Below are 25557 nucleotides of genomic sequence, written 5' to 3'. Positions count from 1 at the left end.
TAAAGAAGATGTGTTTTATATATTTATACATATATATGTATACACACACACACACTCACACACACTGGAATATTATTCAGCCATAAAAAGGAATGAAATAATGCCATTTGCAGCAACATGCATGGACCTAGAGATGATCATACTAAGTGAAGTAATCCGGACAGAGAAAGACAAATATCATGATATCACTTATATGTGGAACCTAAAAAAAAAAAAAGAAAAGAAAAAAGATACAAATGAACTTATATACAAAACAGAAATAGACCCACAGACATAGGAAACAAACCTATGGTTACCAAAGGAGAAAAGAGAGTGGAGGAGGGATACATTAGGAGTTTGGGATTAGCCACCACTCTCAACAGCATGTTTGGATAGACGATTTGGCCTGAAGTGCTTAATTTGTTAAAAGAAAGGTATTAAACAACCATTTTATTAAGATATGAAAATGAGAGGCAACAACAAGGAGAAATTTAAGTGCAAATTAAAGCAAGGACTACTTTAAAAACTTTAAGTCGGTCAATCTGCATGACAAAAATCTTGTAGAAAATCTAAGGACAGCATGATGCCGTAGTAGCATCTCCTGAGCAAATGAGGAAGGTGATTTAAGACACAGGGCACCTGTCACAGCCAGGCTTTAACACCTTATTTCTGGAAATTTTATTCAATGTTTATCCATCAAATTTCTATACCACTTGTAAATTCTCTGAATGCTTTAATTACTTATCCCATGCCTTAGTGTGTGAGTGTTTGATCTTACCAAAAACAGTTTTGCAAATCCCAGTATTTTTCTGAAGTGTAATCTCTAACCTGGGTTGGCAAGGGAAGTCCATAAGAAAGTTTAGCACTGTGGTTCCAAAAATAATAATAATAAAACAAAAAAATCACACGCAATTCCCTTTTAATGGTTTAAAGTCAAGCATTCTTTAAAAAGTTCTTTCATATCTTTTCAAAGTCCTAATAATAAAGGAAAATTCCTTTACAAATCCACCACAGTTTTGCTATGGACACTTGAACTGAGTGGGAAAGATCTGACAAGTCAAGTCAAGATACTGGAACAGAGAGAAAATGAAACAGTACTCCTATCCCGTTGCTTTAGCAGGGCCTGTTTGGGCTTAGGAGTATCGCATCGATACCTTGTATTCCCGAATATTATATCCATCCTTCTATGTTCTTATCATCAGCGATAAAACCTTGTCTTAAACTGCTTCTACTAACCTGCTCGTAAGAAGCGAACCTTCTCATCATGATACTCAGAACCCTAAATTCTCCCCGTTCTCCCTGCGTATCAACCTATTTCTGGCTCCAGTTATCTGTCACTTCCGAGAGCACATCACCTGTAATACTTTTCTAAAAGATCAGGCTCTCTTAACCTCCCACTGTGTCCTAACAATCCATAAGCACAGGGAGCACCCCGACATTTGTTTCCTCAACTCCTGGGCTGCCGTCACGATAACAAAACAATCATGCCCCGTGAAAATTCATGCTGAGGTGTCATGGCAAGATCCTCTGCTACTTTGTAATTCTCATATTCAACATTTATTGATAGTTCAAAGTAGCAGAAAAGAAGAGGGGATGTTAGCTTCAAGCACTGGCTGGGCTCAGAAAGACTGTTTACTTTAGGTCAGAGAGAGTGCGTATTTATTGCAGAGAAGAAGGAACTAACAGAAAGTGAGCAAAGATTATGTGAAAGAAAATTAATGGGGACAGATTGCAGAGGAGGGAACCAGAGCTTAAATCCGTGATAGAAATAAGAAGGGAGCTTGGTGAAGGAGAGGCGGTATCTCCTCTGAGTCAGAAGAGAAGACGACAAGAACACAGGTAACTGCTGAGGTGATGAAGGTAACCGAGGGGTCCCAGCATAGACTTGGTTTCAGGAAAATGAGAGCAGGACAATTACATAGGGGTGGGGATTGGAGTGATGGAGAAAGTACTAAGGGACTTAAAAAAGAGGCATACTTGTTCTGAAGAGAAGGAAACCAGAACTTCTCAAAGTCACAGAGGAGAAAAAGCAGCAGCTGTATTATGCAGAGCAGATATATACAACCTTCACAACAGACTATCTCAAGGAAGCTGCAAGATGCCTGGAAAGTAGGAAAATGATGTAAAGAAAGGTTCTGCTAAAAGTGACAATTCTGTAAAAGCTGACTGGAGAGCGTGGCAAATATTAATGGTTAAATATGGGGGATGGGTATAAGGAGGTTCATTATACTATTCTCTACTTTTGTGTACCTTTGGAAATGTTTATAATAAAACATGTTTTTAAAAATTGCCTAGCCATCGTATGTCCTCAGGAGCAATGGTTATCTTCCTCAGAAAGCTCGACAACTTGCCAGAACTTTCCAGAAGGTTTTAGGAATTTCAGAGACACAGTTGCATACGGATACATACACTCTAGAGGACTGCAAAATTCAATGACAGGGAGGCAAAAAAAGTTTCCATTTGACCAGGATTTGTCCCAAATTTGTTCTAAGGAGTGAGAAACACAAGTGAGCATTAAAATTAGGCTAAGTGGGTCAGGCGTGACAAACAGGGCCAGAAGATGAAAGCGGTGAGGACAAGTATTTCTACTAAGCATATGCCTGAAGACCAATATTCTAGAACTTACTTCATCTCCAGAACTTCCTCTAAGTGTTTTCTTCTCTCGGCCCGAAGGTTGGTCAAATGAGTCTCCTTCTCTGCCAGCGACTGCTGAGTGCAGGACAGCTTCGCCTTCATGGACTCCAGCTCCTGCTTTACCTTCTCCATGGCCATCAGCAACTCCTCCACCTACGATCAACACGCAAAGGTCAGAAACTGAGCATCTGGGCCAGGTACAGTCAGAGGAGCTGGGCAGTGGGCAACGCCTGGGTCCACAAAGTTGAAGACACACCCATCAAAAATTCTGTACTCTTGCAGGATCAGACACAAATGGCAGTTAAAGAAACACATCTCTTTAAAGAAATACATCTCTCATCTTCCCTCCACTATAATTCTTCTCAGTTTAGGTCCAAAAAACCCTCATTTTCTTTCTGACAAATGTAAGGGCATCAAAAGTTACACTGTGCCAGAAACAATCCCTTCTAAGGAATTTATTTGGAAACAGTCCAGAAACTTCCATGGAAATAACAATATAATGCAGATAAAAATATAAGGAACAAAATCATAATAAATATTTCTAGAAGGATTTTAGGAAATAAAAGCCATAAACTTGACTAATACCAGATGCAGAATAAACATAAATGAGTCATTTTTATTCGTTCAAACTAAGATTCTTCTGTTTATACCATTACAAAGAATTTCTTGTTAAAGAAACAGCTAGAATTCAATCGGATAATTTCCTGCTCTAAAGCTAGGTAGGTAGAGATTTTTTGAGGAAGGCAGGAAGAAAAAAAATATATGACCAGATAGAGAAGAGACACAATGCTTTTAAAAGACCTGTAAAGGACTTCCGTGGTGGCGCAGTGGTTAAGAATCTGCCTGCCAATGCAGGGGACACAGGTTCGGGCCCTGGTCTGGGAAGATCCCACATGCCGTGGAGCAACTAAGCCCGTGCACCACAACTACTGAGCCTGTACTCTAGAGCCTGTGAGCCACAACTACTGAGCCCACGTGCCACAAGTACTGAAGTCCGCGGGCCTAGAGCCCATGCTCCACAACAAGAAAAGCCACTGCAGTGAGAAGCCCGCGCACCGCAACAAGTAGCCCCCACTCACCACAAATAGAGAAAGCCCACGTGTAGCAATGAAGACCCAACACAGACAAAAATATAAATAAATAAATAAATTTATTTATTTTAAAATAACTAAATAAAATAAAAGACCTGTAAAAACATGAGAGAAAGAAGACAGATTGCTAAAACACAAGAAACTAAGAGAGCAAGTTCTGTACTTTATCAGTTATTTCCACTGACTCTGGGTGGTTCCAAAATCAGATTTAAATAAACATGTTCATCTTAATTCAGAGGTGAAAAGATGTTGCCAAAATATCTGTTATTACCTAAAAACAACCTCAACCAGAAAATCAAACAGCCAAGTATACCAATCACAAGAGGTTACAGTCAGTTTGCTACTTGACAAGAAATAATCTTGGTTATAATCCTTTCCAGAGGTAGAGGTGAGTATATGTAGGTGGACTGGTAACAGCTGTTAAAAAGTTACACTTAGTTTTTTGGCACTTGAATTACTTTACTTTGGGTATCTTCTCAGAAGTGATCAAGTTGATGCTCTGAGCTGAACAGCCTCCTGACAGTCCCAGTTGCTGTGAGATTTTTTTCTTATTATGCAGATCACTTTGGATATGTATTCACATATCAGCAAGCTTTACAAGAACATATAACTGCCTGCCTTTTTGAAAACTGTCAATAAGGATCATTCTACGTTATCAGTTTAATTCATATAAAATCTTAGCAAAAACTAGATTAAATTATGCCCCAAGGTATACTCTTACAACACAAAATCAGCCATCAACAGCATCATTTACAGAAGGTCTAATAAATAGTGAGATGTGTCCACCTTTTATGAACTTAAGCGTATCTCACAACATCTCCCTCCCATCCTGTCCTTCACTGCTCCAGGCAAGCAACGGTATCAGTTTTTTACATAACTTGAAGAGATATCTTATACATACACAAGCAAGCATGTATAAACTATTCCTCCTTTTCCTATACAAAGGTAAGCCCACTCTATACATACTCTTACGCATCTAAAATTTTTAGTAAATATTTATTGAAATACAGCATAAAGAAAAATATATAAAAATTATAAATGCATAACCTAAAGAATTCTAAGTGAACAAACCTATATAAAGAGCACAGACCAATAACCAGAACATTACCATCACCCCAACCCCCCCATATCCCTTTTCTAGATTAAGCGTAACCATTATTCTAACACTCTAGATTAGTTTTGTCTATTCGTTTTAACTTTATACAAATGGAATTACATAGTATATAATTATAAGCACAGACTTTTCCCCCCCCCGGTGTTATATCTGTGAGATTCATCTACACTGCTGGGTAAAACTGTAGTTCTGTAATTCTCATAACTGTATGATATTCCACTGTGCGAAAATAGCAAATTCACTGAAAGCACTTTTGATAAACAGAAGTTTTAAATTTTAATGGCATTTAACAAGAATTTTCCATTATACCTGTTTATGTTCAGAGCTTTCTGTATAATGAACATGACAATTCTGTCAACCTCAAGGTCATGAGGGTATTACTCTTTCTTCTAAATCCTTTACTGGACTAGACATTCACATTTAAATGTATAACGTATATGCAATTGATTTTTTAATATGGTATAATGGTCAGACTCATTTTTATCAACATGGATATCCAATAGGCTCAGCACTGCGAACGGCAGAAGGACTTCACAGTCATGGTAGGAAGGTACTTTGGGCCTACTTGGCAAAAGATCAGAAATTACTTAAAGACAACTTATAAATTATAGGAAAAATAATTTAACAATGTTTTATATTGCACATAACCACCTTTAAATTTCATAAATGATCCATCTGAAATATCATATGCACCGATAAAAGGTGTATGTATATATTCCAGAGCTAAGAGCAAAACACACACTTACATACTCACGACCCAGTAGCTTTTGTTAAGTGCAATTATCCAACTGTATCCTCTGACTCTCCTGTGATAGGTAATCGCTATTCTTAATCTGTGTACTTATTTCTTTGCATTTCTTCATTTTTACCTCTGATGCATATATTCCAAAATAAATCACTACTCAGTTTTATCAGTTTATGAACACTGAAAAAATGGTATTACTGACTTTATTTCATCCAAAATTATGTTTACTCATGCATATAAAAGAAGGGCCCACCATAGGAGTATAAACCGGATCTCAGAGCAAAACGCACACCTACGTCCTCACCACTCCAGAGGTAAAAGCAATGACAGTCAACAGCACTGAGGACCACAGCTCTAAGGTTACGGTTTCTCACTAAACTGAATGGGCTCCTTGGAAAAATTACTGATTCCAGATTAGGAGGCAGAAATATACAGAAGATGGACTTTGCACATACAGTGCCAGAAAAACAAGAGAAAATAAGGATCATGACACAGAAACTCTGATAAAACCAGAAAAAACACAGCCGAAGAAAGAAAAAAAGAAAGCTTAGAGGAATACCCCTTATGACTATAGATGCAAAAAATACTATAAAATCAAAGCCAGCAAGATATAAAAATTGAGATTTATCCCAAGAATGCAAGGTTGGTTTAACATATAAAATAAATGTAATAAATCATATTAATAAAATACATGACAAAAACTACGTGATCATTTCAAAAGATATAGAAAAAGCATCTGACAATTTCCAAAACCCTTTCATGATAAAAATATTCAAGAAACTAGGAATAGAGGAGAACTTCCTCAAGCCAATAAATGGCATCTATGAAAAACTTTTAGTGATGAAAGACAGCATGCTTTCCCTCTAAGACCAAGAACAAGACCAGGATGTCTGTTCTCACCACTTCTGTTTAATATGGTACTAGAGATGACAGCCAGTAAAAAGTAAGCTGCAAAAAATTTAAAGGCATCCATATTGGGAAGGAAGACATACAATTTTCTCTAGCTGAAGATGATATAATCTTATAAAGAGAATAATCCTAAGGAATCCATTTTAAAAAGTAAACAAATAGGGGCTTCCCTGGTGGTGCAGCAGTTGAGAATCCACCTGCCAATGCAGGGGACATGGGTTCGAGCCCTGGTCCGGGAAGATCCCACATGCCGTGAAGCAACTAAGCCCGTGCATCACAAGTACTGAGCCTGCATTCTAGAGCCCGCGAGTCACAACTACTGAGCCCGTGTGCTGCAATTACTGAAGCCCGCATGCCTAGAGCCCATGCTCCACAAGAAAAGCCACCACAATGAGACGGCCGTGCACCGCAACAAAGAGTAGCCCCCACTCGCTGCAACTACAGAAAGCCCATGCGCAGCAACAAAGACCCAACACAGCCAAAAATAAATAATTTTTTGTGTGTGTGTGTGTGTGTGTGTGTGTGTGTGTGTGGTACGCGGTCCTCTCACTGCTGTGGCCTCTCCCGTTGCGGAGCACAGGCTCCAGACGCGCAGGCTCAGCGGCCATGGCTCACGGGCCCAGCCGCTCCGTGGCATGTGGGATCTTCGCGGACCGGGGCACGAACCCGTGTCCCCTGCATCGGCAGGCGGATACTCAACCACTGAGTCACCAGGGAAGCCCAATAAATTTTTTAAAAAATATACAAAGGTTACAGGATACAAGATCAATATACAAAAATCAACTGTTATATCGATACACAGACAATGAACATTCCAAAAATGAAAGGAAGAAGACAATTCCATTTAATATAGCATAAAAAAGAAGGAAACACCTAGGTATAAATTTAGCAAAAAAAAAAAAAAAGAGCAAGGTTTCTGTTGAAAACTATAAAAGGTTGCTAAAAGAAATTAAAGATTTAAATAAATAGAAAGACAACACGTTCATGGATTGAAAGATGTAATATTAAGATGGCAATACTCTCCAAACTGATCTACAGGTTCAACAAAATCCCTATAAAAGCTCTCTTTTTCCCAGAAACTGACAAGCTGATCCTAAAACTCATATGGAAATGAAAGACAGCTAAAATAAGTAATCTGGGGGTAGGGGGAAAGAGGACTCATACTTCTTGACTTCAAAACTTACTACAGAGTTTCAGGATGGTACTGGCATAAGGATGGACAAAGAGAACAATGGAAAAGAACTGAGAATCCAGAGATAAACCCTAACTTTTATGGTAAACTGATTTTTGACAAGAGGGTCAAGGCAATTCAATGAGGGAAGAATATTCTTTTGATTGAAAGGTGCTTGGACAACTGCCCTATTGCTTTACATTTTGAAGCTCCCATGCCATTAACTTCTTAGCGAAAATGAGTCACTTGTCTTATAGAATGACCCACATTTTGGATTCAGTTGACTGTTTTTTTTTTAATGATACTATTTATGGTGTTCCTCTGGTCCTCATGTTTCTTGTAAACTGAAAGTAATAGGTAAAGGCTTCATGAGATTTGGGTTTGTTTGGTCTTTCTGACAACAGTACTCCATAGGCAAGGTGTGTACCTCATATTATATCACATAATGACTGTCTGTCTCACTTTTAGCAATAACACTGATCAGTGTCTCAGAACCACTTATTGAAAAATCCATTCTGTCTTCACCTTTGACATCCATCCAGTATCCCCGTAAGCATGGATATGCTTCCATGCTTTCTATTATGATCCACTGGTTTGCCTATTCCTACACCAAAACCACATTATTTTAATTATTATAGCTTTATAAGGTTTGACATCTAAGAGAAATGGTGTTCTCTTTTCAAGAGCATCTTAGCTATTTTTGAATTTCTGCAAAAAATATTTCCTGAGTCTAGCATAGTCTGGGCACTGTTCTACAACAGTTCATGGAAGAGATGTATATTTAGGACTTTAATATCTTTCAGAAAAGATTTATAATTTCCCCCATAATGATCTTGAACATTGTAATAATACTTATTCCTTGGAACTTTATACTTTATTAAATGCTATATTATCTTTTTTAAAAAATGTAATTTTTATTTTGGTGCAGGCTATAGAAATGCCACTGATTTCTATAAACTTACACTGTATCTAGTGTCTACTTAAATAGTCTTTATGGACTTTTTCTCTACTATGTAGATAACCATTCATATCTTAATGATAGTTTTCTTGCTTACCTTCCAATCCTTATAGTATTTATTTCTTTTACTTGCCTTACTGCAGAGCCCAGAAAGTCTACAAAGACGTTGACAGCACGCACTCTGTCTCATTCCTGATCATAAATAGAATACTTTAAAAGTTTTATCCATAAGTAAGTAGTATAATTTTTAATAGCTGTCCTTTGACAGGTTAAGGAAATTCCCGTCTACTACTAGCTAGCTAAGAATTTTTTTAAATTATAAATTAATGTAAAGTTTCTGCATTTCTTGAGATGATTATATGACTTTTCTCCTATCACATTTCAATGTGGTAGACTACAGTAAGTAGTCTTCTAATGAAACCACTATTAAAATCCTGGAATGAACCTCACTCCTTCAAGCATATCTTTCCTCTTCACACACACTCACCTTGGACTCCGGCGATATTTTGTTTAGGAATTTCTGTATTTATGTTCGTGCTTGAGACAGGCCTAAACTTTTACTTTCCCGTATTAACTCTGTCAAGTTTTGATATGAAGTTATGCTGGCCTTATAAAATATGTCCCTCTTTTTTATTTTTCTGGAATTGTTTCTATAAGATTGAAATGATTTGTTCCTTGTATGTTTATTAAAAATCACCAATATAACTCTCTGGGCTTGAAATTTGTGGGAAAAAATTTTATTACCAACTCTTTTTTTTTTTTTCAGGTTTTCTTTTTCATATTTAGCTAGCTTTGCTAAGTTTCATTTTCCTTGGCATCTGCTCACTTAGTCTAAATCTTCAAATGTACTGGCAAAGATATCCTTGTATCTTTTCAATACTGGCAGGACTTGTAGTTAGGAGCCCTTTATCATTCCAAAAGTTGCTTGCTCACTGTGCCTTCTTTCTTTTTCTCTTTTAGTCTCACCCAAGGCCAGTCAATTTTCTTAGTGTTTTCAAAGGACCAATTCTGGGTGTTATGGATCCTTTTTATAAAAAGGGGGGAGGTTTGTCTCTTAGACTCTCTACCTTGGGCTGCCATGGACATTTTCTTTTGTCCTGCCAAGATACAAAAACCAACGTTCAAGTTCAACAGCTTACCAAGTACTTATCTTTGAATTCCCTCTCTATTCATCCCCTGGCCTGAGAATTTTCTACATTCTTGACAACTTATGAATGCATATTTTATCAGCCATCTTCAATTGTTTCTGTGGAAGTTATTTTCCCAGCATCTAGTCTGCCATGGTTACAGATATGTTTTATCTTTCATTCCAAACTTGAACTTACAGAATTTCCTTGTTAGTAAAACATAATTTTCTTAAAGATTGCTTGATTTTCCCACCCATTTGGGTGCCAGATCAAGGTATCAAGGTATTTCTACCTCAGATCATACATACATACAAATAAGCTTTAAAGCACTTTAGCATTTAATGCAAGAATGGTGCCATAAACCAGGATTTCCAACTAATCACCTGATTTGTGCTCTGGTTCCAAGCCAGGGAAACAGCTTCAAAGCCAGATGGAAATTCTTCACTTTCTGTTACTTTCCCACAGTCCCAGAGAACACATTCAGCTGTCTCCACTTGGACACCCACCCCGCTCTGTGCCCACCACACAGCAGTTGTTGTGTAGTTTTGGGTACAGACACTGAGAAACGAAGGTAATGAAAGCCGAGTAGAAGAAGAGATACATACCACACCGAACAATGAAGAAATTCTCCACGATTTTAAAATGTGCTCCAGGTCACAGTATGATTTTCGAAAGCACACGCTATAAGACATTTAAAAAAACACAGAGCTGGGATTCAAGTATGTAACCTAACTGCCTCCACTAAAATATTAAGGAGAAAGTTCAAGGCTGACAGTGTGCAGTGCCAGCAGGACCAGATGGTTTGCTTAAATCACAAGCTAATAAACTTTTACTCAGAATAAGAAGGGAACAAATCATGGCTTTACCACAGACCCATTTTCCCTAGGAGAGCAAAGCAACTGGGCGCTTCAGGTAGGTGCTGGCAGAGACTGCATCTTCAAGTTTCCCTCCTTCTTCTGTTCCACAATGAAGAGCAAAATACTTTTTGTAGTTTCCAAGATGCTTATGGAAAATCTTGTTACAGTTTCTTGGGAAGATAAGAGGCATAAGTCTCCAAAGGAGAAAGAAATGATTAGAAGAAAAAAGGAGGGATACAAAAAGAAGATTATCTAGAGGTTAAGCATTCATTAATGTAAATGTAATTCACATTACATTTACATTAATGTAATTCTGTAAGTCAGATTTTCGTATGATAAGTCCCCTAGTTTTCCTGATTTCAATGAAATTCTAGATTAAGACCCACTCTGTTATACAAGCCCCGCCCCCCCAAAAAAAGTTATCTAGCTCTTGAGGTGAGAAGCATGTTTGAAGTATTAATGAGAACTTACATACATACCTACATACATACATTCCCCTACCTTCTCCTAACAAACTGCTCAAGGTACCTCACAACCACTACTAATGAGAATTTGAACTCACAGAATTCCCAAGAGATTTATGCTAGTATTTACACTAGAAATCGTCTCTTTATCCCCGTATGTTCTCTTTGTCAAAGCATGGTAATTCTTTGACCAGGTATATACCAATAGTGCGGTATTTTATGAATATGGAATACCTATAGCTATTACAATAATAATAAGAGCAACTTACATTATTTGAATACTTTGAATGCGCTAAGCCTTTTACATATGTTGCCTCATCATTCTCACAAGGATCCTACGACGAGGTGGCATTATCATTAGCATCAGTTTTACGGAAGAGGAAGCAGGTTCAGAGAGTTTAGGTGCCTTACCCCAGGTCACACAGCCGGAGGAGGCAGAGCTAGGGTTCCAACCTAGGCGGTCAGAAGGCGGTCAGACTCCACTGCTGTTCACAGTTAATGCTGCTTTGCTACAATGTATCAGTGTTCAAAAAGTCCTAAAACAGCCTCCCACAACTGTATCTAAGGAATCCCTCTGGGGAGTGTGCCTGTGCCCACTTTTGCATCTTTCTATCCCTCCTTTCTCTCTCTTCTCTCCCATCCACTCCCCACCCCCCCCAGGTACTTAACTCCCTTCATGTGCCAGGCACTGTGCATTATACCACCAGGGCTTAATAGAAATACACATGCTTCCCTAGTGCTCCATGTAGAGATACAGTCATTAACTAATAGTATTTGTAAATGTATAATCATAAATCATGAATAGTTTTACGTAAGGAAGAACAAGACGCCATGAGAATAAGTAACATGAGGGCTTCCCTGGTGGCACAGTGGTTGAGAGTCCGCCTGCCGATGCAGGGGACACGGGTTCGTGCCCCGGTCCAGGAGGATACCACATGCCGCGGAGCGGCTGGGCCCGTGAGCCATGGCCGCTGAGCCTGCGCGTCCGGAGCCTGTGCTCCGCAACGGGCGAGGCCACAGCAGTGAGAGGCCCGCGTACCTCAAAAAAAAAAAAAAAAAGTAACATGAGGCTTTGATCTATGTTTTGGGGGCCTAGAGAAAGTTTCCCCAAGAAAGTCGAGGAGCAGCTGGGGAGGTAAAGAGCATTCCAGCTCCAGCGCCCAGCAAGTTTAGAAACCCTGAAGTGGGAATGCATATACCTACAAGAGAAGATGAAAGTATCGCAAGCCCTGAGAGCAAGAGGAAGAAGGGTGCACATGTGGCAGGAAAGGAGGAAGCGGGCATATGCAGAGCTGTGCAGGCCATACGAGGGATTTTTGGCTTTTCTCCCCAGAGCAACAGAGGTACCAAAGGATGTGACCAAACAGAGGAGCGAGATGATTTAGAATCTTAAAATCAGAATGACTAAAATAATGGCCCAAGGAATCTAAGCTGAACAGAGAGGGACGCCAAGCCAGGGCCAGTGGATTGGTATAAAGCAAAAAGAGACAAAGAAACTCAAGAAACATAGTTGCAGTGGAAAGCTGAAAGCTGAAATGACAGCAAAGTGTTATCTGAGAGGAGGACGCTATAACAAGTGGGCTGGAGGTGGACTGGGTTAGCAAGGTCTAGGATGCCAGATATGGAATGAAGAAAGGCGGCGACCTCTCGGGCCAGGAAGCAGAGAGGACAGACAAGTGGGTTATCCACACAGATGCTGAAGCTGGTGAGGCAGCAAAAGCCTGCAGCGAAAAGCTTCACACTACAGCTGAACAGCATGAGCCCTGAGGAAGCAGAGGCTCTTACATGGGTGTGATGGACCAGAGGTCTGAAGGGGAACAGGAAGCAAGACGTAATTCACATTTACTGACCACCAGGAAGGGCTGTGGGAGTTTGCAGGGGAGAGGCCAGATTACACTCCGGGCAAAGAAGGTGAACGTGGTCCAAGAAGTAAAATAAGAATGTTTGTGCCAGGGCCAGGCACAGAGCAGATACTCAATGAGTATTTGTTGAATGGGTGAATAAGTGAAGATAGATGAATCTGTGAATTCTGGTGACCTAGCAGGAAATGTAAAAGGGATGAGAAGAGTGGAAGAGCTGGGTTAGGGCAAGAAGGCACTGAACAATATGGGGACGAAGGTGCAGAGCACAGATGCTCGGGGGCTTTTGGGGGTGCGGGGCAACATCTGCTGAAATGCAGGATGAGAGGCACAGCAAAATTAACTCCAATAGGTTTGCTGAAGAGAGTGGGCACTTCAAAATGAATCAGATGCCCCCAAAATAAGAATTTAAATATTTTGGTTTTTTTAGTCCCCATCTGACTGCATATGACATATGATAGTGTTGATTACAACTCTCTATTCTGTTTATTGAAAATAAGATATAAGTGATTCTTGAGGTAACGTAATGGTAACAGATACCACTGAATTCAGCAGAATGCTAGACTTAGGGACTGTCAGGCATTACTACTATCTTTTATTCCGGACTTTATAAAGAACCCAAACATGGGTAGAAGTCACAGATAACAGTACTGAAGAAAAAACCACAGAAGCCACAGTTCAACTTTGGGAGCCACTAGACTTCTTATATATAGTTGGATTTCTCCAATATTCGACAATGCCAAATGAAATCAGCGAATGACACTTTTAATAATTAATGTGCTCCATGGGTGAAGAATTTACAAAGTGTTTTTACTGTCCCTCAAAATATGCTTCACATTCCCTTAGGACACTTAATAATGCTTAACAATGCACGTGGCTCACAAGTACCCACACGGTTAAGGCTGACACGCAGGGGAGCTAAATTCACACTGACTGGCTGTATTCCTTCACTGGTAGCTGCCTTTAAGTTTCCAGTAACATTACACTGTGGTAACAAATCTTCAACTGAAGATCAATTTTAAAAGAGTGGAAACACAACAATGTGAAAGAAATGCTTCTTTTTCAAGCCGTCTCAATTTTCCTTTTTTTTTTTTTTTTTTAAACCAACGCAGAGGGCTTGGGTAGATAAATCCTATAATAAGCACTCATCGCTCCAAAGTGGAGCTTGAGAAATCAGACATCAACAAGATGTGGGTGCACATTTTCAAAGCAAAGCAGATGTCCCCCTACTGGCGGGACTCTCATCATCTGAGTGACTGAGGGTGGAAAGAGGCTTTGAAAGGGCCAGTGTTTATCTCACTGCCAACTCTCCTTAGGTGATTTCTTGGTAACACAGCATCAAAACTAAAAGGTAAAAATCTGAATTAAGCACTGAAAACTTTTTTTCCCGGAGACTGTTACTTGAGTAATGTCTCCCATAACTTGCTTATCTTAGCAACAAACAGGTTGCACCAGAATCAAGTAAAATATAAACGTAATAGTTTCCCAGGTCCACATAAACTCCACGGCTCCTATTCTATGCCCGTAAGAAAGAAGGACAGAAATAATCTAAATAGCATCACACTTTCTGTCTCCGGCGAAGAAGATGGGACAACTATCATTTTGCACTTTTCTGCATCTGGGTAACTCAGGAAAAGAAATACAAAAAGAGGAGGAATGACAAGACTTTCCCTTGAACTTCGAGCTCTGGTAAGTTCTCTCCTGAAAAACAATTGTTTCTGCATTGTGGGAAGTCAAGGTAACAGGATACAGTACATGACAGGCGGGCTGTATATGTTGCCTATAGGCTTTGGAAAGAAATTTCCTGAGTTAAAATTATGTATTTGGTTATTTCACATGGAGAAAACCTTAATTCACCTTTATTACAGAAAACAGCAGTCCTCTCGCTAGCATGAAGTCGCCAACAGGGAAGAGAGCATTTAGGGCTCAAGCCCTTCCTCTAAGGTCAAATGAACAATTTGAATAAATCAGCTTCAGACTGTTTCCTTAAGTTTTCAACAATGAAACCAAAAACTTACTAGCATTTTAACTGGAAATGTTAATGCTCATTTGCATTGCTAAAAAAATCAAATAGCTACCTAGAAGTAAAAAAGTGACATGTCATTAATTAGAGATACATTTTGTGGGGAAAACATATTTCAATATGACTCCTGAAAAATGGTTACAAACAAAATATTGACCAATGACAGTTATTTGACCTTATCAAAAGTATATTATTAGCCAAAGGAGTAAAGTAGAAGTGTGGGATTTAATGTCTGGCAACCCAAGGATACCAAGAGGGAACTCATAAGTATCTCTCTCTCTCTCTCTCTCTCTCTCTCTCTCTCTCTCTCTCTCACACACACACACACACACACACACACATAGAGGATTATTCTGGTCTGGCCATAATAAATGAGGCTCAACATTTGTGTTCTGCCTTTAGAGGCTACCAAAACACTTGTGGGGGAATAAGTTACTCCACACAGGTGAGAGTACAGAGCCCTAGAAAGACTATGAAACTCGCCCTACATCACAGTTAAAAAACAGAAGAAACCGAGCCCACATCACTTGATGCTGGCTCAAAGCCCTTCACACCCACCCTCGCTGCCTCTTCGCTAATTCACTAAAGAGGGTGGACGTCAGAGGAAGGGACACAGGAGCACCGACGCAGAGCTCGGGCCACGCCACACACAAGAACTATCTGCTGTGTAGGATAAGTGCCGCTGTGCAGGTTTCTCTAGGAAAACATGTTTCACTGAAAACATCCAGGAAGGCACAGCCAAGGAGAACATAAACTGCATATAAAGATCAGCAGGAAGCCATCTGGCTCCCACGATTTCACCTTCAGCCGTATCCTGGATGACTGCCTCTATCATCAATAACTTGGCTTCTCGAACTGCACAGCAGGAGGTAACAGAATAAGGGCCAGACACCCCGAGAACCATTACAAGCAAACTAAACATCATCTGTTACAGATCTGCCACAAAGATTCCAAAAGCACTTCCCAGTGTGGCAGTGGTTACACAGTTTAGACACAGGTATAAAAACACACCTACTTTGAAAACCAGCATCTACAGACTCCCACACTCAACTGTGTGGTTCATTTTGGGGTATGCCAAGGTTTTATTTCTTCTCTGCTGCAGTTAATTTTTTCATCTGATTTTAACTTTTGAAAACACAGGTGTGGTCCTTTTGTTCAATAAAAAGAAAAAAATCAACCTGAAATTCAGAGACACAGATATTTCCTGAAGTTCCAGGATAACATAATCATGTACTATTTTTTCAAAACTTTTCAAAAGTAAGAAACTAACCAAAAAGACAACCAGAAGTGTACTATTTTAAGAACTACTTTACGAACTACTGATAAATATAGGGGTTTTGTTTTGTTTTGTTTTGCCATAACCATTGCATGTGGTTACTTCCTGGAGGCTTCAGTTTTCTTTCAGACTTTCTTTCGCTGTTGTCTAGTGACCCCATCTGGCAAAATTATAGAGGAAGTTATATTGGCCCAAGCTTCTGGCAAGTCAAACTTTTTTTATTTTATGTAAGAAGGAAATAAGAAAATAGAAGTTGAGGGTGAAAGAATTTTAAGGATTTTTAGCTTCATCCTTCTGTAATACATAGGATAAGAGGAAAACCATGTAATTAAGAAAAGGTCATGCCATTCTAACTGAAGGAATTCATGTTGCTGCCTTTTCCTTGTTATTCTTGAAGATGCTTGTTTAATATTCTGATCTTCTATTAAAAGTTGTATTAAAACTCTGAGATTTCTGCTTGCTTGTTTAATACAAAGATGAAGTAATTAATTCAAAAATGTATCCAGCATAACTGGATGAATAAGATTTTGAATAGTACAAAGCTGTTTAAATTTTTAAGTAAAGAGTTATTAAAAACAGAGAAATGTCAGTTTAAACCATGAAAATCGGCCTTGAGATGATAGGCTTTAGTTGTCTCTCATTCTTACTATTAACATTCAGAGCTTGATTTTACTAAACGGGGTAAAAATTACAAGCAGAAACTGAAGGAGCGCTTTTAAAACACTGAGAGTTTCATTTTAATTCACCATCTGACTTATTCCGCACTTGTGAAGGTGGCTACAACATTCCCACAGTTTCAGCTCTTCTTCTGAACATTCACTGTCTGAGACATTTGAACTTTTAGACATGCTGTTATTTGAACATATTTGGGTAATTTCCATTAATAAGTGGATTGAAATGCAGAATAATATTGGGTCGCCATTACCGCAGACTGTATCATTCCTTTAACTTGAAGCCCATTTCATACATCTCTCTAAGATCAAAAGGAGGAGAAGTCTAAACATGGAGATTTCTGCTATGGCCGGGTACAGCCATTTAACTTCTTCTTTCAACAAGCCAGAGATGGCAGAACTCTCTTTGAAGTGGCAGCCCTGTTGGCCTTTGAAGTCCCTTGTCAATTGCAGAAAGGCTCTGGTGGGGTTTGTTTTGTAGCCAGCTGTCACCGTGAAGGCAGACATGACGTATTTCCAGCAGTCTCACTTCAGGGTCTGTCAAGTGACTGATTTCATAACCAGTCACCATAACAAAGGAGATTCAAACTCACTGACATGAGAGCAAGAGTCCACAGTGAAACTTACTAGGTTCCTCCTGACAGAGCCTGATTTAAATACTCAAGTGATTATACAATGGCAAAGAGATGACGGCTGTGAAGTTAACTGTCACATCTCCTCGGATCCTTGAATATTAAAAATGTACTTTCCATATGTTTATCAATAAAATGTTTCATAATAAAAGTATCTTCAATCTTTGCACTGATGAGAAATGATGACTTCTGCAGAAATCAGTAAACTGCTTTAAAAGCACAGTTTACATTGCTAACTTACAACTAGACTTTCTTATATAAGACAATGATTCTCTATAGTTCTGAGACAAATGTTTGCATTTGTAATGCTTTTAGACTGCTCAGCTACTCAAGTCAAAAATCCCCACCACTCCTGACACAGAAATCAGTTTAAGACTTAAAAGGACAAGTAAAGAAAAACAATTTAACATGTGTTAAGAAACTTCCATAAGCTATAAATATAGCCCATGATAGCACTATATAAAAGGAAACAATCTTAATAATATTACAAATCTATTTTTAAGGTGGGGAGAGATGACACCAATCTTGAAAAATCAAATGTTAAATTTACCAATGATGATCAGAAGTATTAATTCCACTGGAAGGAAAACAGGGTAGGAACAAAAAGATTTTCATACTAATCTGACCATAGTTTATGTCTGTTATGTAGAACGTTTTGAGCTTTCACATGTTTTTATGAACATGGCTTGCTGCTATCAGAGCAGAAGACCAGACGTACACAAGACGTTTAGCTCCCAGGGGCTCTCAGGCCAACCTCAGTGTGGTTAGTGCTGCACGTTCGTCCCAGGAAACACAAGTCCTCTATTTCCCACTGAAGAATAGGTCACAGGAATCCCAATGATTCCTAAATTTTACTTTTCCATTCTGGCTACCATGCTTTAAACTCAAGCAACAAAAAAAAAGGGTAAATTACGCTCAAATAACGATATCTATTCTAAGTCTTTAAATCTACAATTCTGAAACCTTTTGAGTTTTTCTGATCAGATGACAAAGCGCTTCATTAAATCCCATGGAAAGGAACTGCAGCAAAGAATAAAAACATGTATCAATTTAAAAAAATGTTTGGTAATGTCTGTAAAAATCATAAACTTACCATGAAACTTTAAATTGTTTAGTAAATAAAGTGATGCTGCTGCTATTAGGGGTATAGACACTCGGGTGGCCAGAATTAAATTTCATTCATTCACTCATGCACTCAAAAAATATTCATTGATTGCCTCTATGTATCAGACGTGACGGTAGGTATCAAAGATACAACAGTAAACAAGACACAGCCTGGCCCTCACAGAGCTTTCATTCTACTAGAGAAGACAGAGTCTCTTCGGTGACAGTAAATAAGTCATAACAACACAGTAAAACAAACAGTACAGGATGCTGCTGCAAAACATGGGGGAGACACGTAACTCAGACTTGGAAGGTCAGAGAGGAATGTACGGAAGGAGAAGTGGGATTTATGCAGACAAGAGAAAAGGGCAAAGATGAAGACACTGCTTCATACAGAGGGAAATGTAGTTTCATAAATGCAAACCAGTCTTCACCCTTCTGAAAAAGGACCCAATGAGCGCTGGTGCTCTTTTTCTATCCAAGAAATATTAAATACATCCAAGACTTTACTATCGAAATGATTAAACAAGACTACTGAGAAAGCGTTATCGTGGAGACTGGCAGCTAACAGGTAATCAGTAAAGGCAGTGCCTCGAGCAGTCGTATTAAGAGAAAGATGCTATGTGCGCGCCCTGTGGGCCACATCTTCTGGTAATGAGCCAGGCACATATTTATGGACTCATCAAAAGCTTACTCTGCAGAAATATACGGAGTAAACAGGTACTCTCTCAGTTTATGTGCATTTGAGGTTAACCGGAAGAGGCGTGTATGCCGTGAATGGCAAACACAAAGCGAAAGTGAAGAAAAAAAGCCAGCCATACCTCATCTCCCGACTTTATGTTCTGAGCTCAGAGCACTCTTCTGAGCTAAACGTGTATATCCAACTGCCTACTTGACATCATGAGAAACAGGACACAGGCACCTCCAATTTAACATGTACAAAGCTGACCCCCTACCTTAAACTCTCCCTCCTCCGGCTTCGGCAGAGTTGAATAAACACCACCACCCTCCACTTACACCGTCATGGCAGAAAAGGTGGGCGTCGGCCCCCCCCCCACATCCTCCTCCCTAACCTTCCCCACGCAGACCAGCAGCGGACCCTGCTCATCCCACCTCCAAGCAGCCAACACCCTCCCACGCCCTTGCATCATGCAGTATCTTCCTGACAGGTACGGCCCTCCTACCCGTGCTCTCTCTCTATTTATTCTTCAGATAACTGCCAGAATAGTCTCTCAAAACCTAAAATGGATTTTCATCACTCTTCTGTTTGAAACAATTCACACCACAATCTGGTTTCTTCCTACCTCTCCAGTTTCATGTCAGACCATCTGTTCTCACTTGTTTATTTACCCACTCGCCTACCGACGTGCTCAGCCACCAGCTCGCTTCTACTCACTCCTCTCCACTAACCGGTTTTCCTTTGGTTCTCTGATTGCGCCTCGCTCTTCCATCAGGGGGTCCACACACCGTGGTTCCCCCGGAGGTAAACCTCTGGCCATTCTTAATCTAAGTCCTGTATACTTTTCCACATCTCAGTTTAAGCATCAATGCCTTTGTGATGCCTTCCCTGACCATTCATTCTAAATAAGGTCCTCTTGTTACACTCTTCCGTAAAACACTATACAAGACTATGATTTGTTGGTGGCACAACTTTAAAGAATATGTTTAAATCTGTGGTCACCGATCTCCCTAACATATAAACGCCGTTAGGAGAAGGGACCATTTTGTCTGGCTCACAAAAATAGCCACAGCTTCTGGAACACAGCAGCCTCTCAATAAAATTAATTAAATGAACGATGGAATAAATGAAATAGGTGATATCTCTGAGGCCATTAAACTCTTAACAATGCTGGGGTGGCACATACTCCTGGGGGACAGACATCTCCTTCTCACTTGTATAACTATTCTACTCCTTTTTCTGACACTAACTCTAACACTAACTATTCTACTCCTTTTTCTGACACTAACTAATGCTCATGCTATAAATTTAAGTGTCTAATTATATGAATATGGGGAAACACACATGATTATGACATCTCATATTTCCCCATTATTTCTTAAAGGAAAAATTACTTTTGACTAACATGTAGACCACAGACGTTTTCCCGAAAACAAAAGTGAAAAAAGGACCAAGGACAAGCAAAAAAGTGCATGTACTTGTATATTTCATTTCTACAACTCTGACAGGCTCAGGAGAAAAAAACTGAGTAGTAGCTGCTAAGTACATGTGTGTCTATGTATTTATCCATCCATCTAACACATCAGAGAATCCAGCTGTCTGATACACTGACCACTGGACAGATTAATTAAATAAATATAAAAACTCAGTCCTGCCGGGGCTCTAGCCACAGTTGAGGTATTCAACTGGAACATGTGGCTGGGCTGTCATCTTACTCACATCTTATAAGACATACCCAGTGTCTCCAGGTCCTACTGGATAGCGCTCCTATAAAGACTTCGGAGGCTTCAGTAACCATCAAGCACTTGTAACGAAAAATGTATATCCACAGAATTTATGTCAAAAGTGAAAAAGTAACCTCTGTTTAGAATTCAAATCCTTTTAATAGGGAATGGGATTTGGATACCACATGTGAGCACCAAGAGTGTACACCGCTACTGAAAAAAAATCTGTTTTCTAGGTACTTTCAGTACACAGGAAGTGCGCGTGTGTACATCTATGTGTTTAAGGGGGAAAAAAAGTCATGAAAGTTCAAACAGATATTTCCAACTGTAATTTAAGGTTACGAGGATCAAACACAAATTTTTAAAATCCTAGATATTTTGTATCTTCTCATTTCTAGGAATAAGGTACAAGCATAATGTTCTAAAATCCATATTTTGCTTCAGATAGTGCTAAAAAAGTATTCTTTTCTTTCCCTTTCTCCTTCCTAAAGAAACCCACAGAATACACGACTTTGTAAAACTGAAAAATATTTAGCACTAGGATAGGATTTCACAGTACACACTTCTAGTCCTTTACTAGAGCTACCCAAACTACCTTCACGAGGAGAACCTAAAAGTAAACTGGAAAATAATGCACAGACTACGCTCCTGCACTGACCTGAGACACACTCTCAGAGAACGAACAACCCAATGAGCAAAACCGTGCCCACCTGAGCAACCTGTCAGCTGGCTGTGGCATCCTCAGCTGATGTAGATACTACAAATTCTAGGCCAGGCAAGGGGAGAGGACAAGGGTTTCCTCAATTCACAGGAATTCAAACTTGATATATATGTAACCGGGAACTTTTAACAATAAGCATGTCATCACTGGTACCGAATCAACCAGGTAGGGTCTATAGATAGTAAGTTTCTCTGGGGCCTAGCCAGGTTGGACCAGTCCTCCCCTTGGAGCTATGGAGGGCAGTGGTGGTAGCAAGAGAAGTATCAGTAGTAGCTAATGTTGACTGACTACTCTCTTTACACATACAACAACCTCTCTTCATGTGGCAGATATACCAGATTATGCCAGCACCTTTATAGCACTATATACCAGTACCAAGTTTCTTTGACAGCTCAAGAACTGACACAGAAATAACTCGCCCAAGATCACAATTTGTAAGTGATGGAACCATAATTCCAACGAAGGCTTCCAACTTGAGAACCCACTTTTCTAGCCACCAGGTACTATAGTTTCCCTAAAGTTCTGCAGTGGCCTTCTGAACTAGAGAGTCACAGTGTAAAATCTCTGTACCTAACATATCACTTCTGCCTTTCTTGGACTTGATTCTCCCAACACTGAGGACGCTAATTTCAGCTTTGTAGGATAAGAGTGTTTTCTCAGATGAGATGAAAAAGCCTGAGGGAAAAACTGGTTTGAGGCTAAGAAATAAAGAGCTCTGAATCTGGATGGTTTCAGGTCGAGATTTCAATGAAATACTGGAGTAAAGATACAAAGTAGACATGAAGTAGACTTAGCTTGGATCTCAGAAGAGAGAACTGGGCTGAAAGTACAAACCTGACGTGGTAGCAATTCTACTTCTCCTACTAATACAGCTAACATTCTTCAGCACAATTTCTTAGTTCTTATCCTGAACAAGTTTCTTGCTAGGGCATTCTCATCTCAGAAAATGGAACCACCACCTCTCAGGCGTCCTGTCAGAAATCGGAGGATCATTTTTGTTTCTTTTTCACCCTTACCCATACATGCAATTCATCAAATCTTTTTAGCTCTGTTCCTATTCTAAACCTGCTCACTCTTCTCCACCTCCACTGCCAGGATATGAGGTACTCAGCCTAATCTGCCCGCCCGCCCCTAGACCAGGAGTCTTCCACAACGACTGTGTTTGTATACCTCTTAAAGAGTTTATATAACTAGGATCTTAACTTGATATATGATTTTTTGGTATCATAAGTTAAAGAGTTGGTATTGTATCATAAGTTAAAGGGTTGGTAGGCATCGAGGGAATTTAAATCAACATAATAAAGGCCATATATGACAAACCCACAGCCAGCATCGTTCTCCATGGTGGAAACCTGAAACCATTTCCACTAAGATCAGGAACAAGACAAGGTTGCCCACTCTCACCACTATTGCCCAACATAGTTTTGGAAGTTTTAGCCACAGTAGTCAGAGAAGAAAAAGAAAAGGAATCCAAATCAGAAAAGAAGAAGTAAAACTGTCACTGTTTGCAGATGACATGATACTATACATAGAGAATCCTAAAGATACTACCAGAAAACTACTAGAGCTAATCAATGAATCTGGTAAAGTAGCAGGATACAAAATTAATGCACAGATATCTGTTGCATTCCTATACACTAATGATGAAAAATCTGAAAGAGAAATTAAGGAAACACTCCCATTTACCATTGCAACAAAAAGAATAAAACAACTAGGAATAAGGGCTTCCCTGGTGGTGCAGTGGTTGAGAGTCCGCCTGCCGATGCAGGGGACACGGGTTTGTGCCCCGGTTCGGGAAGATCCCACATGCCGCGGAGCGGCTGGGCCCGTGAGCCATGGCCGCTGAGCCTGCGCATCCAGAGCCTGTGCTCCGCAACGGAAGAGGCCACAACAGTGAGAGGCCCGTGTACTGCAAAAAAAAAAAACAAAAAAAAAACCCACCTAGGAATAAACCTACCTAAGGAGACAAAAGACCTGTATGCAGAAAACTATAAGACACTGATGAAAGAAATTAAAGGTGATACAAACAGATGGAGAGATATACCATGTTCTTGGACTGGAAGAATCAACAAATGACTATACTACCCAAAGCAATCTACAGATTCAGTGCAATCCCTATCAAACTAACAATGGCATTTTTCACAGAAGTAGAACAAAAGAATTTCACAATTTGTATGGAAACACAAAAGACCCCGAAAAGCCAAAGCAATCTTCAGAAAGAAAAACAGAGCTGGAGGAATCAGGCTCCCGGACTTCAGACTATGCTACAAAGCTACAGTAATCAAGACAGTACAGTACTGGCACAAAAACAGAAATGTAGATCAATGGAACAGGATAGAAAGCCCATGCACATATGGTCACCTTATCTTTGATGAAGGAGGCCAGAATATACAGTGGAGAAAAGACAGTCTCTTCAATAAGTGGTGCTGGGAAAACCGTACAGCTCTGTGTAAGAGAATGAAATTAGAACACTCCCTAACACCATACACAAAAATAAACTCAAAACAGATTAAAGACCTAAACGTAAGGCCAGACACTATTAAACGCTTAGAGGAAAACAGAGGCAGAACACCCTGTAACATAAATCACAGCAAGATCCTTTTTGACTCACCTCCTAGAGAAATGGAAATAAAAACAAAAATAAACAAATGGGACCTAATGAAACTTAGAAGCTTTTGCACAGCAAAGGAGACCATAAACAAGATGAAAAGACAACCCTCAGAATGGGAGAAAATATTTGCAAATGAAGCAACTGACAAAGGATTAATCTCCAAAATATACAAGCAGCTCATGCAGCTCAATATCAAAAAAACAAACAACCCAATGCAAAAATGGGCAGAAGACCTAAATAGACATTTCTCCAAAGAAGACATACAGATGGCCAAGAAGCACATGAAAAGCTGCTCAACATCACTAATTATTAGAAAAATGCAAATCAAAACTACAATGAGGTATCACCTCACACCAGTTAGAATGGGCATCATCAGAAAATCTACAGACAACAAATGCTGGAGAGGGTGTGGAGAAAAGGGAACCCTCCTGCACTGTTGGTGGGAATGTAAAGTGATACAGCCACTATGGAGAACAGTATGAGGGTTCTTTAAAAAACTAAAAACAGAATTACATATGATCCAGCAATCCCAATACTGGGCATATACCCTGAGAAAACCATAATTCAAAAAGACACATGCACCCCAATGTTCACTGCAGCACTATTTACAATAGCCAGGTCATGGAAGCAACCTAAATGCCCATCGACAGACGAATGGATAAAGAAGTTGTGGCACACATATACAATGGAACATTACTCAGCCATAAAAAGGAACGAAATTGAGTCATTTGTTGAGACTGGACGGATCTAGAGACTGTCATACAGAGTGCAGTAAGTCAGAAAGAGAAAAACAAATATTGTATATTAACGCATGTATGTGGAACCTAGAAAAATGGTACAGATGAACCAGTTTGCAGGGCAGAAGTTGAGACACAGATGTAGAGAACAAACATATGGACACCAAGGTGGGAAAGCAGTGGGGGGGGTGGGGATGGTGGTGTGCTGAATTGGGCGATTGGGATTGACATGTATACACTGATGTGTATAAAACTGATGACTAATAAGAACCTGCAGTATAAAAAGCAAACAAACAAACAAAACAACTAATACTAAACTTTCTTTGGGTTATTTGTACAGAAATATGTTAATATAAATGCTTCAGACATTATATGAAATTCCTAAAAATCTTATATGTTCTGGTATAATGTTATAAGTCATAAATTCTAGTTATTACTTTAAAATGTATATCTCAGAAATAACTAAATTTC

The 25557-nt window shown here is 39.4% G+C and overlaps 1 protein-coding gene across 3 annotated transcripts in view; it reads right to left on the bottom strand.

Annotated features, from left to right (window-relative positions):
• ERC1 (ELKS/RAB6-interacting/CAST family member 1) overlaps positions 1–25557 on the bottom strand; it is a 357838-nt gene that overhangs the window by 178405 nt on the left and 153876 nt on the right. For all 3 annotated transcript variants that reach the window (XM_065886875.1, XM_065886877.1, XM_065886878.1), the window contains one exon: positions 2606–2766. In XM_065886875.1, the coding sequence (XP_065742947.1) occupies positions 2606–2766 (161 nt within the window). The remainder of the gene's footprint in view (positions 1–2605; positions 2767–25557) is intronic.

The sequence above is a fragment of the Phocoena phocoena genome, chromosome 11 (assembly GCF_963924675.1).
Source record: "Phocoena phocoena chromosome 11, mPhoPho1.1, whole genome shotgun sequence".
NCBI lineage: Eukaryota > Metazoa > Chordata > Mammalia > Artiodactyla > Phocoenidae > Phocoena > Phocoena phocoena.
The sequence above is the reverse complement of the archived record's forward strand: the minus strand, read 5'-3'. Positions and strand labels throughout refer to the sequence as shown.